The sequence below is a fragment of the Medicago sativa genome, chromosome 3 (assembly GCF_051527215.1).
Source record: "Medicago sativa cultivar Bolivia chromosome 3, Bolivia_mono, whole genome shotgun sequence".
NCBI lineage: Eukaryota > Viridiplantae > Streptophyta > Magnoliopsida > Fabales > Fabaceae > Medicago > Medicago sativa.
The window spans coordinates 97,425,594-97,441,000 of NC_140751.1; the positions used below are offsets into that span (position 1 = coordinate 97,425,594).

General features: G+C 35.1%; 2 protein-coding genes across 3 annotated transcripts; both read left to right on the forward strand.

The window, feature by feature from the left end:
- Positions 1–3,967: 3,967 nt before the first annotated feature.
- On the forward strand, positions 3,968–9,758 carry LOC146942572 (CHY-type/CTCHY-type/RING-type Zinc finger protein). 2 transcript variants are annotated; one of them, XM_085756611.1, is made up of 12 exons: positions 3,968–4,079; positions 4,745–4,827; positions 4,918–5,167; positions 5,252–5,339; positions 5,677–5,736; positions 5,846–5,878; positions 6,118–6,239; positions 8,260–8,300; positions 8,405–8,487; positions 8,588–8,679; positions 8,771–8,882; positions 9,279–9,758. In XM_085756611.1, exons 3-12 carry the CDS (start codon positions 4,980–4,982, stop codon positions 9,387–9,389), a joined length of 930 nt encoding a protein of 309 aa, XP_085612737.1. In that variant the 5' UTR covers positions 3,968–4,079; positions 4,745–4,827; positions 4,918–4,979; the 3' UTR covers positions 9,390–9,758. The 2 variants fall into 2 exon arrangements, with proteins under 2 accessions (XP_085612737.1, XP_085612736.1); XM_085756610.1 differs by lacking the exon at positions 4,745–4,827.
- A 1,137-nt stretch (positions 9,759–10,895) lies between these two features.
- LOC146942573 (large ribosomal subunit protein uL10z-like) lies at positions 10,896–13,491 on the forward strand. Its single transcript, XM_085756609.1, has 5 exons — positions 10,896–11,301; positions 12,159–12,227; positions 12,527–12,625; positions 12,694–13,086; positions 13,176–13,491. Exons 1-5 carry the CDS (start codon positions 11,044–11,046, stop codon positions 13,326–13,328), a joined length of 972 nt encoding a protein of 323 aa, XP_085612735.1. The 5' UTR covers positions 10,896–11,043; the 3' UTR covers positions 13,329–13,491.
- Positions 13,492–15,407: the final 1,916 nt, after the last annotated feature.

Sequence of the window (15,407 nt, forward strand, 5' to 3'; positions counted from 1 at the left end):
GTTTCCGTAATGATCTGCGTACAGTACAGGTTAAGGGACAGGGTATTCTGATGTGACAAATTGCTTGATCCAATTGGTAGCATGCAACAATGTAAAACTAATTTGACTTGCTATTCTAAATGTTGTTACAGTACTATTTAATTAATTAGCAGTATCCACTAATATTTTCAATGAATCTTGCAATAATTGATGCTTGTTTTCTGATTTTAAAAAGCCATCGTTGTCGTAAAACGCATGATTGAGAATACGATAAATGGAAACTTTCCACTTGGCATATAGTCTACACTCTACAGTATAATATACAGAGCATCTTCGAAGTAAAAGCTAGATTTCTTTCAAAGGAGAACGAAGTAGAGCAACAATTTTGATTACTCAAACACCAATTTAATTTATCTTCGATTCTATTAAGCTAACCATGCTAATAAAAAAATATACAACGACTAAGTGCATGTGTTTCGTTGCCACGTACTTTCCTTTCTCACATGGGGAAATTTCATCTTTCATTATGATAAGCTTGAAACTTGAATGGTTATCTTAGAAAGGTTTTGGCACCGAGAGTGTCTTAAAATATTGGGGAATTAGTCACCTTAGTCCCTGAATGGGAAATAAGTAGTCACTTTAGTCCCTGGATGCAGAGAAAATGCAAAACAGTCCCTGAATGTAGACTCTGTTAGTCAATTTCAGGGACTAAAGTGACTAACGGAGTCTACATTCAGGGACTAAATTGACTAACAAAGTCTGAAAACAGGGACCAAATTGACTAACAAAGTCTACATTCAAGGACTATTTTGTAATTTATCTGCATTCAGGGACTAAAGTGACGACTCATTTCCTATTCAGGGACTAAAGTGACTAATTTCCCTAAAATATTCCTTAAAATTTTCAATATAGTTAATTATTCATTAAAAAATGTAAATATATATGTCCTTGATATGATAATAACACAACTTTTTTTTCCCAAAAAAAAAAAACAATACAACTTTTTTTAAGGGGGGCGTAACACAATTGATTTAAGCAACGCTTAAAAGAATACTGACGTCACATAATTATGTTAGTGTTAATTAGTCAATTAGTAAGAGTTAGTCAATTAGTTGGTGCAATTTCACTCTATAAATAAATAGGATACACATTTTATAATCTTCTACTCCCTCCGGTCATTGTTATAAGCAAAACTCCACTTTTTAGATACATTTAATAATTAATGTATCTAGTCTTTAATAAAGACTAGATACATTAATTATTCAATGTATCTAAAAAATGAAGTTTTGCTTATAATAATGATCGGAGGGAGTATCAATTAATATGATTCATTATGAGCTTCTATCTAATGAGTATTCTTATGCTCTTTCTCTTTTACGAGAATGATCTGTAACCTATCATCTCATTGTCCGCATATTGATGGTTAACGGCTGAAAAGAGTTCTTGATTATTCATATTCAACTTTTTATGTTTCACCACCAATCCAAAATTATACTCCCTCCGTCCCGGAATATCTGACCCATTTACTAAAAAAAAGTGTCCCAAAATAACCGAGTCATTTCAATTTTCAATATAACTTTCATCATTCCCAATACAATATAACTCTAATTAATACTACTTTCATCATTCTCAATTCAATATATTCCATTTTTCCCTTTATTTATACATTTTTCTTAATATGTGTGAAAAACCAAACTGGCTCAGATATTCGGGACGGAGGGAGTAGGTCAGAACGAAGCAACAAATTTCACCAATTTGGATGAATCTTCCATTAATTGACGACTTGATTGTCTCAATCGAAATCATTTGTGTTATGTGATTTGATTCTTGATTGAAACTACTAAAAAATGAATGGCTTAATAGGTCATTTGGTCCCCTAATTAATTTTTAGTTTTCATTTTGGTCCCATAACTAATAAAACTCATGTTTTGGTCCCTCAAATTCATCTCTGTTAGTCAAATAAATCCCTGGCCGTTAATTTTAACACAAAATGTGTAAGGTAGACAAACTTTAAGAGTGGTCCACCATATATCCTATTAATTTTTTTGATTTAAACCGTTTGATTTTTTTATTAAAAGAGGATCGTTAGATCATGCATGTCTACTATATCTTATGATGAACCAACAACAATTAATATTTTTCTCATTTCTTCTTCTTCTTCCCCCAACTTCTTCGTCATCTTCATATCACTTCCAGAAAAGAAAAAAAACAGAATCAATTAAAATCACAAAAAGCCCAAACCTATCAATCTTCATCTTTAACCTCGGATTTCTCCTCCTTCATCCGAAAAAATTCAATCATACCCATCAAGATGTAGCAATGTTAACACTTCACTCTATGGCACCTAACACTTCCCTCAATCATAACTCAGAAGCATCAACAAATCCAGCAATTCAACTAAGCCAGAGCTTAAATAATCTTCTTCACTAACTTCAAATAACCCAGAAATTCAACAATTTCAACGTTCCCTTCCCGCAAACATCAACAAATCCAGCAAAGTCAACAACAAGAGACACAATATCAAGACAAAACTCAAGAACAAAGACCAAAATCCAAAAAAAAAAATTAGGAACACAGGGCAACAACAACAAAGGAAGCTAGTTCCGGATTGAATCGAAACATGGTTATCAAGGCTGTGCGGTCTCAATCCCTTCTTTAGATTCGGTCTTGCAGTGGAACAAGGCTGTGCGAAAGGTTTTAGTTGAAGATGAAGGGTTCTGAAATTGAATCTGGTTCGGCTAGTTCAAGATTTTTGGGTAAGAAACACACACGCCTAGAAAAATGGGTTTCTCCTTTTCATAGCTGCCATCAACAACAACAAACACACGCCCAGAAAATGGGTTTTTTTTTCTTTCAAAAAAAGGTTTTTTTTTCATATTCATATCTTCATACAAGCATGATAGCAGAGACACACATGATTTCAATCTCTTGAAGCACATAGCAGAGACACACATGTGAGAGAGATTCTTTGTTGCTTGATTCAAAAAGCTTCCACATCTTTTGTGGATCTAATAATTAAGCTAGCTTCTTTGCATCTGAATCTGTTACATACAAGCATGTGTGGTGAAATCAATATAGCAAAGCTTTGAAAGATTAGCAAATTCGTGAGTGGGTAGATGAAATCAATAGCATTATGCGCAAAATCAACATATGAAGATACTACTTTTTTGATGGATTTTTGTTTTTGTTGTTATTGTTACTGTTTTGAATAGAAAGAGAAAACAATTTTTTGGGTTTTAATTTATTTTTCCTGGGTTTTTTTCTGGGTAAGTTTCAAGATTTGTATGAAGATATGAATGTGATTGATGAAGATGAAGAAGAGGAAGATGAAGGAAAGGGAAAAAAGTTAGGTGTTGGTGGTACATGTAAGATAAAATAGACATGCGAATCCAATGGTCCTCTTTTAAAAAAAAGATCAAACAATTTAACTTAACAGAGGTGGATTTATTTGACGGACAGAGATGAATTTGAGGGACCAAAACATGAGTTTTATTAGTTATGGGACCAAAATAAAAACTTGAAATTAATTAAGGGACCAAATGACCTATTAAGCCAAAATGAATTCATAAAGTGACTGTTTTGCACTTTAGTCTCTGAAATTGATCAACAGAATCTACATTCAAGGACTGTTTTGCAATTTTTCAACATTCAGGGACTAAAGTGACTACTTATTTCTCATCTAAGGATTAAAGTGACTAATTCACCTTAACATTTTGTAATATAAAACAAAAAGAAAAACGTTAAAAAGACAGAAAGGAAGTGTTAACTTAAAAGTATCTAGATGGTTTGTTTGTTTATGTTTTGTGCGAAAGACAAACCGACCATGTCGGAGTGAGAGATGACCCTGACACGCAAGCATTTACTGCAACGTGCCTGTTTTGAAACAGTGCTTTTGGAAGGACACAATTAATTAATTAAAGCTTACTAGTAGTTTATGAAAGTGGTGGGGTGGGGGCTATAAATTCAATTGCTGTTCCCATTCTCATTCCTCTTTGATCCATCCATCCTTCTTTGTTTTGTCTGCTGGGTCAGGGGAGCTCTAATCGGAGCTCCGAACACAAGACCGGCCATTCTCTCCTCTCATATCCTCCAACTCTAAGGTTCGTTGTTCCTTACTTTCTTCCATACTTGTTATTTGTGTTTGAATCATCATAACTGTCTTCTCTTTTTAATTTCTTTTATAACTTGGTGAGTAATATACATATATTCTTTTGATTCATGTAGCTGGCTAGCTAGCTTTATTTATTGTCAGCTTTGACAATTGTGTTAGATGAAAAAGTATGAGTGTTGTATATAAACTACCATTGATCTCAATTCTTAAATAATGTCAGACACTTTAGTAGACTGGAACACTTATTAGTTTAAGAAACCTGAGGTAGATTTATTTTACTTACAACCATGTTCATGTTCATGGTTTTAAAACCAAATATGTCACCGACTTATTGCCTATAATCCATATGCCACATCAATTATCGATTATTTTTTAATATACAGTTCAAGGCTATTCTAAAAGTCTATCCTTAAAAAAAAAAAGTTATTTTAGAAGTCTATATTTAGTGAAAAAAAAGTTTTTTAGCCTTACTTAATTACTTAAACAAATATAAGTGATATTTCTTTATTGCTATTATGATCATCTTACTTTTTTTTTTTTTTGAGAGAATGATCATCTTACTTGTTCTTTAATTTGTATTAAATCAAAAATTTCTAACATTTTTAATAAGAATGTAAACATACTAACATGCATTATTTTTTTATATATTTAAAGGTACTAGTTTTTAAAAAATACACCTAAAGAAAAAGCATTTGATAAGTAACTGTCCAGGTTCAGACCTTGAATTTTTGGAACAGGTCGGATCTAATTACACAAAGCTTAGCAATCATTCAATGTTATTGCTAAATTGTTTTCGGGATTGTTTCTAAATATGTTTATACATGCAGGTCACTAGGTTTACTTCCTGTTTCTAGATAGCTTGCACTCTTATCTGAAAATAGTGAGCATCATGGGAGAAGTGGCAGTAATGCACTCCGAGCCTCTTCAATTTGAGTGCAATGACAGGAATCTTATCACGGAGAAAGATGTGCATAATCTACCCTCAAACGAAGAGCACATGCATGGCGAAAAGTCTAGCCAATCACCAGACCACAAAAAGATCAATGACTTGCGAGAGAGAGGATATATGGAGTATGGGTATAGTTCATATTCCCATACTATTTGCTTTTCAATCTTTTGCATCCCTTTGCCATCGTAAAAAATTAATGATTTTTTCTGTAGATGTCAACATTACCGGAGAAGGTGTCGTATTAGGGCCCCTTGTTGCAATGAGATATTTGATTGTCGCCATTGTCACAATGAGGCAAAAGTGAGTAAATTTCACAGTCTAGTATTTCATGATGGTTTATTTTCTGTTCAGATATTTCATGTATGGTGGCTGTCTTATTGCTTGCCATAAATGAGGATTATATTGTAATCTTACTGTTAAGACTCTCGAATTTCTTGGGATTATATTGTAATCTTACTGTTAGTTTATATTTTGATATCAGTTTCTATCACAATGTTCAATCAAATTTCATAGACAACTTTAGGAAACATAGAAAATATTACTTATGACTTAGAATGAAATGGTGTCATTATCTTTAATTCTTATACTGCAGCATCACTTTCATTTTGGTCGAACTTACTCTTTTTATCTTCTACAGAACAGCATCGACGTCAATCAGAAGCATAGACACGACATTTCCCGCCATCAGGTCAAACAGGTATGTTCGTCTATTTTACCACCTCATTGAAGATCTGCAATTTTGTGATTGCTTTTGCTGTTGTTATTTTTCTGATGAGGCAATGCTAATGAATGCTCCAATTTTTCAGGTGATATGTTCACTCTGTGAGACTGAACAAGAGGTTAGTTTATATTTTCTTTACTATCTCTTGGTATAATTTCAACGTTTATTGTGTTATGAAATTACTTATGACGGCTCTAGTAAAAAATTTTAAGACCTCCAAACAGTTATTAATTTTGAGAAATTACTTCTAAGATATCAACTAGTGCATTATTTGTCATGTCATCCATTTCATTATATCATTTAGAACTGGCTTTTAAAACTTCACTTTTTTCTTGCCTTGATATCTTCTGCTTCCAGGTTCAGCAGAACTGTATCAATTGCGGTGTGTGCATGGGCAATTATTTTTGCGGGACATGTAAGCTCTTTGATGATGATGTATCTAAGCAGCAGTACCATTGCAGTGGTTGTGGAATTTGCAGGTATGAGCCGATAATAAGCTAACCAATTTGGTTAAGTTAGCTAAAACATCAAACACTGTAATGTATTGTTCCTATCCCAAGGTTGATATGACTTTTTCTCTTGTTTTTCCTTTTCTCTTGGTTAAGCAACAATATCAAATTTTTATGATTTATATATCGAGACTGTTACGAATCAGAGAATCCCAAGGATAATAGTCATAATGATCGGCAAGGAAGAGTGCATAGTTGTATTCATGAGGAAGATAACCATAGAGACTCATAGGAGAATCAATAGATTGAATAAAAGATATGAATGAAATGATACAAGAGTGTTCCTATATATAGAGTTTAGTTGTGTAACTAACTCTAACTAACTTGCTTGCTCTCCAAGCTATCTAGATAGCTTGCTCTACAAGCTATCTTCTCACTATATTCTAATAGTCCCCCTCAAACTCAAAATGGGAAAGTTCACCAATTTGAGTTTGAAACACAATGAAATTACAATGATTATTCAAACTGAAGTAACTAAGTAAAATGGGGGTTAAAACTAGTAAATGACATAAAAGAAATGAAAAACATAGAAAGCCCAGGCCCACATGTTCTGATGGGAATCAGCTTACAGCGCGCTTCCTTCTTCTTCTTTTCTTCCTTAAGCTTTGCAACCAGCCTTTTGTTGCAAAAGTGCTTTTGCAAACGTGATTCCAAACATAAAAGCTGCTTATTTAATCACGTTACTGAACTGCTGAAAAACGTTACCCAGCCTTATTGAATCACGTTACCACAAACAACTTATTCCAAAAGCACTTTTTGCATTGCAACTAAGAGAGCTTTCTTCAAACGCAAACCTGAACGAAATCAAAACACTTTTCACGATGATTGAAACACTTTTCCAAACACGTTCGCTGTCAGTGATGATTGAAACTGGAATGATGAATCTTTGAAATTGATGAACAAATGATGCGATCTTGTTTCTTGATTTGCTAGAATTCTGAATTGAGATTGTGAACAAATAATCGCTTTGCTTCTGTAATGGCGTCTCACTGTGTGTATCGAACAAAGACAGAACTTTCTTGCCTCGATCCCATGGTATCCACCACAACCGGAAACGAATTTGACGGAGAATTGCGAAAACAGAGAACAGCAAGAACGAACCTGTTCTTCCTCCGGGATCGAAATTGATGATTGGTTCATCATGTAACTTGAGAAACGGAAGCTGAATCTTGATGGAAGAAGCAAGTTGTTCAGACTGTTTTCCGACGAACAACCACAAGGCACAAGGTTTCGCGGCGGCGACGTCGTAAACAGTGCTACTCATTCTCACCGGTAAAGCTGCGATGAGCTCTTGCGACGCTTCAGAAACAACGAAATCAGAGTCGTGATTCTTCAATGCTGGTTCAACATCCTTCACGTAACCGTCTTCTTCGGAAGCAACGAACACAGAATCGGCACAATCGACGATGTTCTTGCAAGAATCAACGAATACGCAAGAAATCGCACCAATTTGGACGGAGAATCCATCGAATTTTGGTTCGATTGAAGGAGAAGAAACCGGAACAATCGGAGAATCAAAACTACCGAAAACGAACCTGTGCGAAGCTGAAGAATCAAGAATGGAAGAGGCAGAAGCTGATTCTTCATCTTCACCTTCACCAATATCTGAATCGGAAGCGGAAGCAACATCATCATCTTCATTCCTAGGGTATCGCTCTGATACCATGTTACGAATCAGAGAATCCCAAGGATAATAGTCATAATGATCGGCAAGGAAGAGTGCATAGTTGTATTCATGAGGAAGATAACCATAGAGACTCATAGGAGAATCAATAGATTGAATAAAAGATATGAATGAAATGATACAAGTGTGTTCCTATATATAGAGTTTAGTTGTGCAACTAACTCTAACTAACTTGCTTGCTCTCCAAGCTATCTAGATAGCTTGCTCTACAAGCTATCTTCTCACTATATTTTAATAGAGACTTTAGTGCACTTTTTTTGGTTGAAATTCAGTCTGATTTATTCTTCTTATATGTTTTAAAAACAGAACTGGAGGGTCTGAAAATTTCTTCCACTGCTACAAGTGTGGTAAGTAGTATTTTTAATTTCTACGCTTGTTAGTAATAACAACAGAGATTTTAAAATGCTTTACCTGCTTCATAACTGTTTTTCTTCATAACTTCTTTGCATAGGTTGTTGCTACTCAACTTTGTTGAAAAACGGTCACCCTTGTGTGGAAGGAGCAATGCATCAAGATTGTCCTGTTTGTTTTGAGGTAACAATACACAACTTGTTTACTTAGCACTTTGACTCCTGTCAATTTGTTGAATTTATGGAGGTTGACATAACTACACTACCGAAATTGGTGATCGCAGTATTTGTTTGAATCTGTCAACGATGTCTCCGTGTTGCATTGCGGCCATACAATCCATAAGAGCTGTCTGAATGAAATGAGGGAACATTTTCAGTGCGTATCACAGAGCTCTTCGTGTTGACATTAGCTTATCCATTTCAATTGTAGTGATTTGTCCTGAACTTTGTATTTGATTTTGTATCAGGTATGCATGCCCTTTGTGCTCAAAGTCAGTTTGTGATATGTCAAAGGTTTGGGAAAAAATTGACTTGGAACTGGCTGCTACACCGATGCCTGAACCATATCTTAATAAAATGGTAAGTGTTCCTTTTAGACTTGTTTGTATTGATTTATTTGCGCTTATCTACTAGCATAATCACTTGTGAGAATGTTTTAGAAAACTTGTGAGACTATTCTATAAACATGTCATACATTCTTTTCGTAAGTTCTCTCAAACAGTCTCACATCACAAGTGTTTATGCCAATAGATAAACTGAGATAAGCCAATCCAAAGAGACCCAATTTGACTTTATTTTATATTTGGTTATAGAAATAGTCTATACACAGGGCTTATGTTATTAACACTATTAAGCTGTTTTTCCAAACAGGGTTGATCATTATTTTGTTCATATGCCATCGTGGCCATACAACTATGTACATGATGATATAATGAATCAGTAACTGATCCAAGATTTTATGCACTCTCTTGACAGGTTTGGATCCTTTGCAATGATTGCGGCAAAAATTCTCATGTCCAGTTTCATCTTGTCGCACAAAAGTGCTTGAACTGCAAATCTTATAACACAAGACAAATAAGAGGCTGAACACATGCTGATTATGTTTATCTGTTGATTTCATTGAACGATTTTTCACTCCATTCTTATGAAGATAGTGGCTACCCATTTGCATCGGTTGCATTGAATATGATGGAAATGCATGAGTTGAGCGGGAATTTCAACTACAAATTGTAACTTCATTGTGCTTGCTGTTGCAGGTTGGGGCAACTAGTTGGATTTACCCCCTTGTGCTCTATTGTTTACGTTGTAATGTTTGTATGGGATAATTTCAAGTTTTGAATAAGCATTGTTGCTTTGATGAACACATAGTCCCTTAATGGCAATTGAAAATTAGGCTGTAATAAACGTGTGGAGCACAATTTTTTTTATAAACCCGTTCCCATGTCTTAAGAAAAATACTATTAGATATCACTGAAAAATAAGAATAAAAGCACTTTGGATAGTTGTATTTTGGCATGGGAAAATCTGCTGGAGAAAGTTAGAAATCACTATCCGTTAGTGTTGGATCTACAATTGGAACGATGTTATGGGAACTTTTGTAGATTGTAACCTAAATTCTGGCAAACAATTTCAGGGTATGATTGCTAACAAGAAGTAATAATATGATTGTAATGGAAGATAGAAAAGTAGAGGTTTTTCCTCATTTTTACTCCATTGCTCCAACACCAACACTAAAAATACACTAAAACTTGTAGACAGTGCACCAGCAACGACGAGAGGTGGTGAAAATACATGATATATAAAGGGAAAATGAGAATAAATAAAATGCTTTTCATTTTCACTTAAATTTTTTTAATAAAGTTTAGCACAATTTGTCAAAATAAAATAAAGTTTAAAGTTTATAGAATTCCTTCTTTCAAAAAAAAAAAAAAAATAATAAATAAAGTTTATAGAACAAATGCTAGTCAGGTAACAATTAAATGTCTTCTTTACCGGCTTAGGCGAATTTCGCTCTATAAGAGCTAATAGCATGGGATGAGAGAGCTTATAGAACCAGAAAATGTAACTTGTGCTAATTTGCCAGTCATCTCCTCGAATAGACCACGCATGTTTTCAAGTACAACATGTAACAAGTAATCTTGGAATGCTTGGTCTATTTAAAAGACATTTAGCTCTTGGAGGGATGCATAGGAATGTTGTGAATAGAACCTCATCACACGTTTGGAGTAAGAAATGTGCGTGGATGAGTCAAGTTGTAAGTTTTAGAGTCAACTTTCTTAAAAAAAAAAAACCTGAAAACACAAACAAGTAAACCTGACCAGGAGTCGTTGTATATCCAGGCTTATCGAATCATAATTCCCAAACTTAACCACCGATTGAGAGTTAACTCCCAAACCATTCTGAAGTTTTGAACTAAGATAGGTATTTTGGGGAGTTTGAGGGGGCCGTGAGCAAAAGAAGGGGCTTATAGAGCAACTTTGTTAGTTATTTTATTTTATAGAGAAAAAGAAAACACTTAGCAAACCCAGTGGGCCTAAAAAGGGCAGAGAAAACCCTAATATAAAATCTTTGCGCCCGCTTCCCAACCATTTCACCGAACCCTAAAACCCTTCGTTTCGTTCCTTCCAAAAAGAGCAGGTTAAAGTGACGGCAACGTCCGCCTTGACTGAACTATACGTCTTGGCCCTTTAATTTCCTCTCTTTAATCTTCAAAACCCTATCAACAACAACAAAATCAACAATGGCAGTGAAACCTACCAAAGCCGAGAAGAAGCAGAACTACGATGCTAAGCTTTGCCAGCTTATCGATGAATACACCCAAATCCTTGTTGTCAACGCTGACAACGTTGGATCTAATCAGCTACAGAACATTCGTCAGGGTCTACGTGGTGACTCCGTTGTTCTCATGGGAAAGAACACCATGATGAAGCGATCTGTTCGTATGCACGCTGAGAAAACCGGCAACAATGCTTTTCTCAACCTTATCCCTCTTCTTGTCGTTAGTTTTCTTCTTCTTTTTAGATTTCATTTCGCTGTTCGATTTAATAATGGTTTGTCTTGTTTTAGTGATTTTGTGTGATTTGGTTATTGCTTTGATTTCTGTTTTTTGTTACGTATAGGACTGTTTGAATTTATTTATTTACATAAGTGCATATTAATCTGTTTGAGAGAACTTATCAAAACTGCTTATTGCTTTTATGAAAAACAGTCTAACTTTATTTATAATGGGGCGTGTTTGAATTGGCTTATATTTTAGTTTTAAAAATAGCTTTGCAAATAAACATCTTTATGTTAATTCACAAGTGGGCATGAAAATATTATCTTCATAAGCTGTTTTTTCATAAACTACCTTGATAAGCTTATAAATAATACATAGGGTCTGTTTGGATTAGCTTATTTTAGAGCTTATGCAAAACAGCTTATGCAAATAAATATTCCTTTATTTATTATTTATAAGTTTGTTAATGTAGTTTATGAAAAAACAGTTTATGAAGATACAATTTTCGTTAGTGAGAACTTGTGAATTAAGGTAAAAACTTATTTATTTGCATTAGCTCTTTTTCACAAGCTCAAAATAAGCTCAATCCAAACGGGGCCATAAGCTTATTTATTTGCATAAGCAGTTTTGCATAATCTCTAAAATAAGCCAATTCTAACGCCCGTACGCAGTGAGTACGCGCTTGTGTGGCCATAAGCACCAAACAAAGAGACAGTTATTGCTAATTTTTAGAATCATAATTTTTTATTTATGTTTTAATTACTGCACTATATTTATTTATGTTTTAATTACTGCACTATATTATGAGGACTTGTTGATATTGTTGTTAACTCTTGTGAGGATTTGTGCTGAATCAGGGTAATGTTGGTTTGATTTTCACTAAAGGTGACTTGAAGGAAGTGAGTGAAGAAGTTGCTAAATACAAGGTGAAGTTACTTTTTCACAGTTATCATATGTTATGTTGTTAAGCATGGACTGTTTCATGAATTGTTTCTTGTTCATTGTATATTCTCTATTTTTCCATTTTTTTTGTCACCTCTAGTGAGGTACTGTGGTTGCAATATATCATTATCTGTTATCATTAATTGTCAATGCCCTCGTTACAATTTCTGTAAATAATACTTTTCGTTTGATGCATGGCAATTGCAGCAATGTGGTTGAATGTGTCCACTTGTTTTGTTTGTTGAATGCTCATTTAATATTTAATTGTCTTAAATCTGAATAGGTTGGAGCTCCTGCTCGTGTTGGTTTGGTTGCTCCAATTGATGTCGTTGTTCCTCCAGGCAACACAGGGCTCGACCCATCTCAGACCTCTTTCTTCCAGGTTTGTTATCTTCTTTTAAACGTCAAGATTTACTGTAAAGTCAAACTTATGTTTATTCTCCACTTTAGGTGCTCAACATCCCAACCAAGATTAACAAGGGTACTGTGGAAATTATTACCCCTGTGGAACTCATTAAGAAAGGAGACAAGGTTGGATCTTCTGAAGCTGCATTGCTTGCCAAGTTAGGCATTAGGCCCTTTTCATACGGGCTTGTGGTCCTCTCTGTTTATGACAATGGTTCAGTGTTTAGCCCTGAGGTTCTTGACCTCACTGAGGATGACCTTGTAGCAAAGTTTGCTATTGGGGTTTCCATGGTCACTTCACTTTCATTGGCCATCTCTTACCCAACACTTGCCGCTGCTCCTCATATGTTCGTCAATGCCTACAAGAACGTTCTTGCTTTTGCAGTTGCTACCGAATATTCTTTCCCCGAGGCAGACAAGGTTAAGGAGTACCTGAAGGTATTGACTTCAACATATTGATGATCTGATACTGAAACAGTAACCCAATACTCCCATTTTTCTTATTCTTTGATTTTTGTTCACTGCAGGACCCAAGTAAGTTTGCTGTAGCTGTTGCTGCCCCAGCTGCTGCTGCGTCTGGTGGTGCCCCTGCTGCAGCTGCCAAGGAGGAGGCAAAGAAGGAAGAGCCTGAAGAAGAGTCTGATGAAGACATTGGTTTCGGTCTGTTTGGTGATGATTAGATTCTTTAGTTTTGCTATTAGTGGAGTTAAATTTTGCTTTATTAGATTTCATGAGATCATACTTGGTTCATTCTCGGAGTACTCTAGTTTGCTGTTTTTCCATTCCATGTTATATTTTGACTTTATCAAATTTTCTCGTTTTAAATTCTATATGGCTTAGTGACTTGTGTTTGCCTCCTAGGTTTTAACTTTTAATTTGAGTTCGGTAGTCAAATTACTGGTGATTCGGTAGTCAAATTACTAGTGATTGTTTTGAAAAAGCTCTTTTTTTTAAAAAAAAAAAAAGGTTTAATACCACTTGATATGGACATCCCATGTAACACCCCGTTCTCCCAACAACGTAATATTAATTATTACAATCAGAGTAAACTATACAACGGAGTGTTACACTGCTAATCAAAATTTCATAAATAGAAATATCTATTTATTTAAATCCAACATTTAGAATATCTTAATAAACTGCAGCGGAATAATTCTTTAAAAATATAATTTCAACCAAAATTCAACATCAATGAAAATCTTGGCACAAAGGCCCCAACATAATTCAACTTTATTTTCAACAACGATAAACTCTAATAGCAAGTCTTTTCCCAAAATATGTGATACATAAAAGAAATGAGAAGACATTCGCAACGATTTCCCCATCCTAGTATGTATCAGAGCCCTAGACACTGAGCCGACCAAACCTACAAGTCATCAGTACCTGCACATTACCCACGGTCGAGGCAACATATACGCAGAAGGGGTGAGAAACTTCTCCAATAATAATAATATATAATTCATCAAATTAATGAAAACAACAAGCATATCACAATAGACATCATTAATAATGTATATAAATAAACACATAAGCAACGACATAATTATTTTCAGCAACAAGGTACAGCAGCAACAACAACAACAACAACGTTATCCACAACGACACCGATAACTCGACAATGCGACAACGACAACAACTCGACAATGCTACAACGACAACAACTCGACAATGCTACAACGACAACAACAACTAATGCATCATGCAGGTGGTACCAATCTACGCGCGTTGAATGCTAAGCATTCCAGGGCATAAGCCCCCAACAGTTTGGATGGTTAAAGCATCCCAGGGCATAAGCCCCCAACGAGTTGAATGATGAACATTCCAGGGCATAAGCCCCCAACGGTTGAATGATATACATTCCAGGGCATGAGCCCCCAACAGATGTGAGTATGCAATTGGACTCAACTTGTGTATATCAACATACAACTTCAACAACGACTACAACAACAACTTATGTGCCTAAAACATTTATGACACACTCCCCAACTTCGACATCAGATGATACAACGACATCAACAACGGAAATCAACAACATAGCATATATATAAATCAATTACATTCATCTCAAGGTTCAAAACATCCTTCAAAAGCAATTAAGTTTTGATCAATATCACATAATCCAAATACTCATAAAACATCTCAACTAAGTCCCTAACACTTAAGTTTGAAGTTGGGAAACCAACCATAAGTTTTGGACTAACTTGGGAATAGTTATGCTAAGTTTTCTTAAATTTTTCTGAAGACCCACCTGGACTATTTTTATCATAACTCAAAATCTACAAATATTTTCCACTCCAACCCAAGGCCATTATAAAGCTAACTTAATTGTCTACAACTTTCATGTTTACATCAAAAGCCAATTCAAAACAGAAATGGGTGAAAAAGCACAAAAAACGCAGAAACCGAAGTTCTGTCAGCACGAAGGAAACAGAACGTTGGCACGGCCCGTGCCATGCACGGCACGGCCGTGCTCGATTGACAGCACAGCTTTTTCTTCGTTTTTTTCCGTTTTCACCATTTTGCGCATAAAATTCAAACTGTTAAGCGGATTTCAGTGCCGTTTTCGCCTACACGCTCCTGACATTTCCCTCTATCATAATCTACAGAAACATTCAATTTTCCACCACTCAAAAAAATCGATTTCCCAACCTCCCATAATCACTTGTCTGTAGAACATTCAGACACCGACGTTTCAATCGAAATTCCCAATTTTCAATCCTTGATTACCCAAAATACGTTTCAACAGAAGTTTTCAGGTT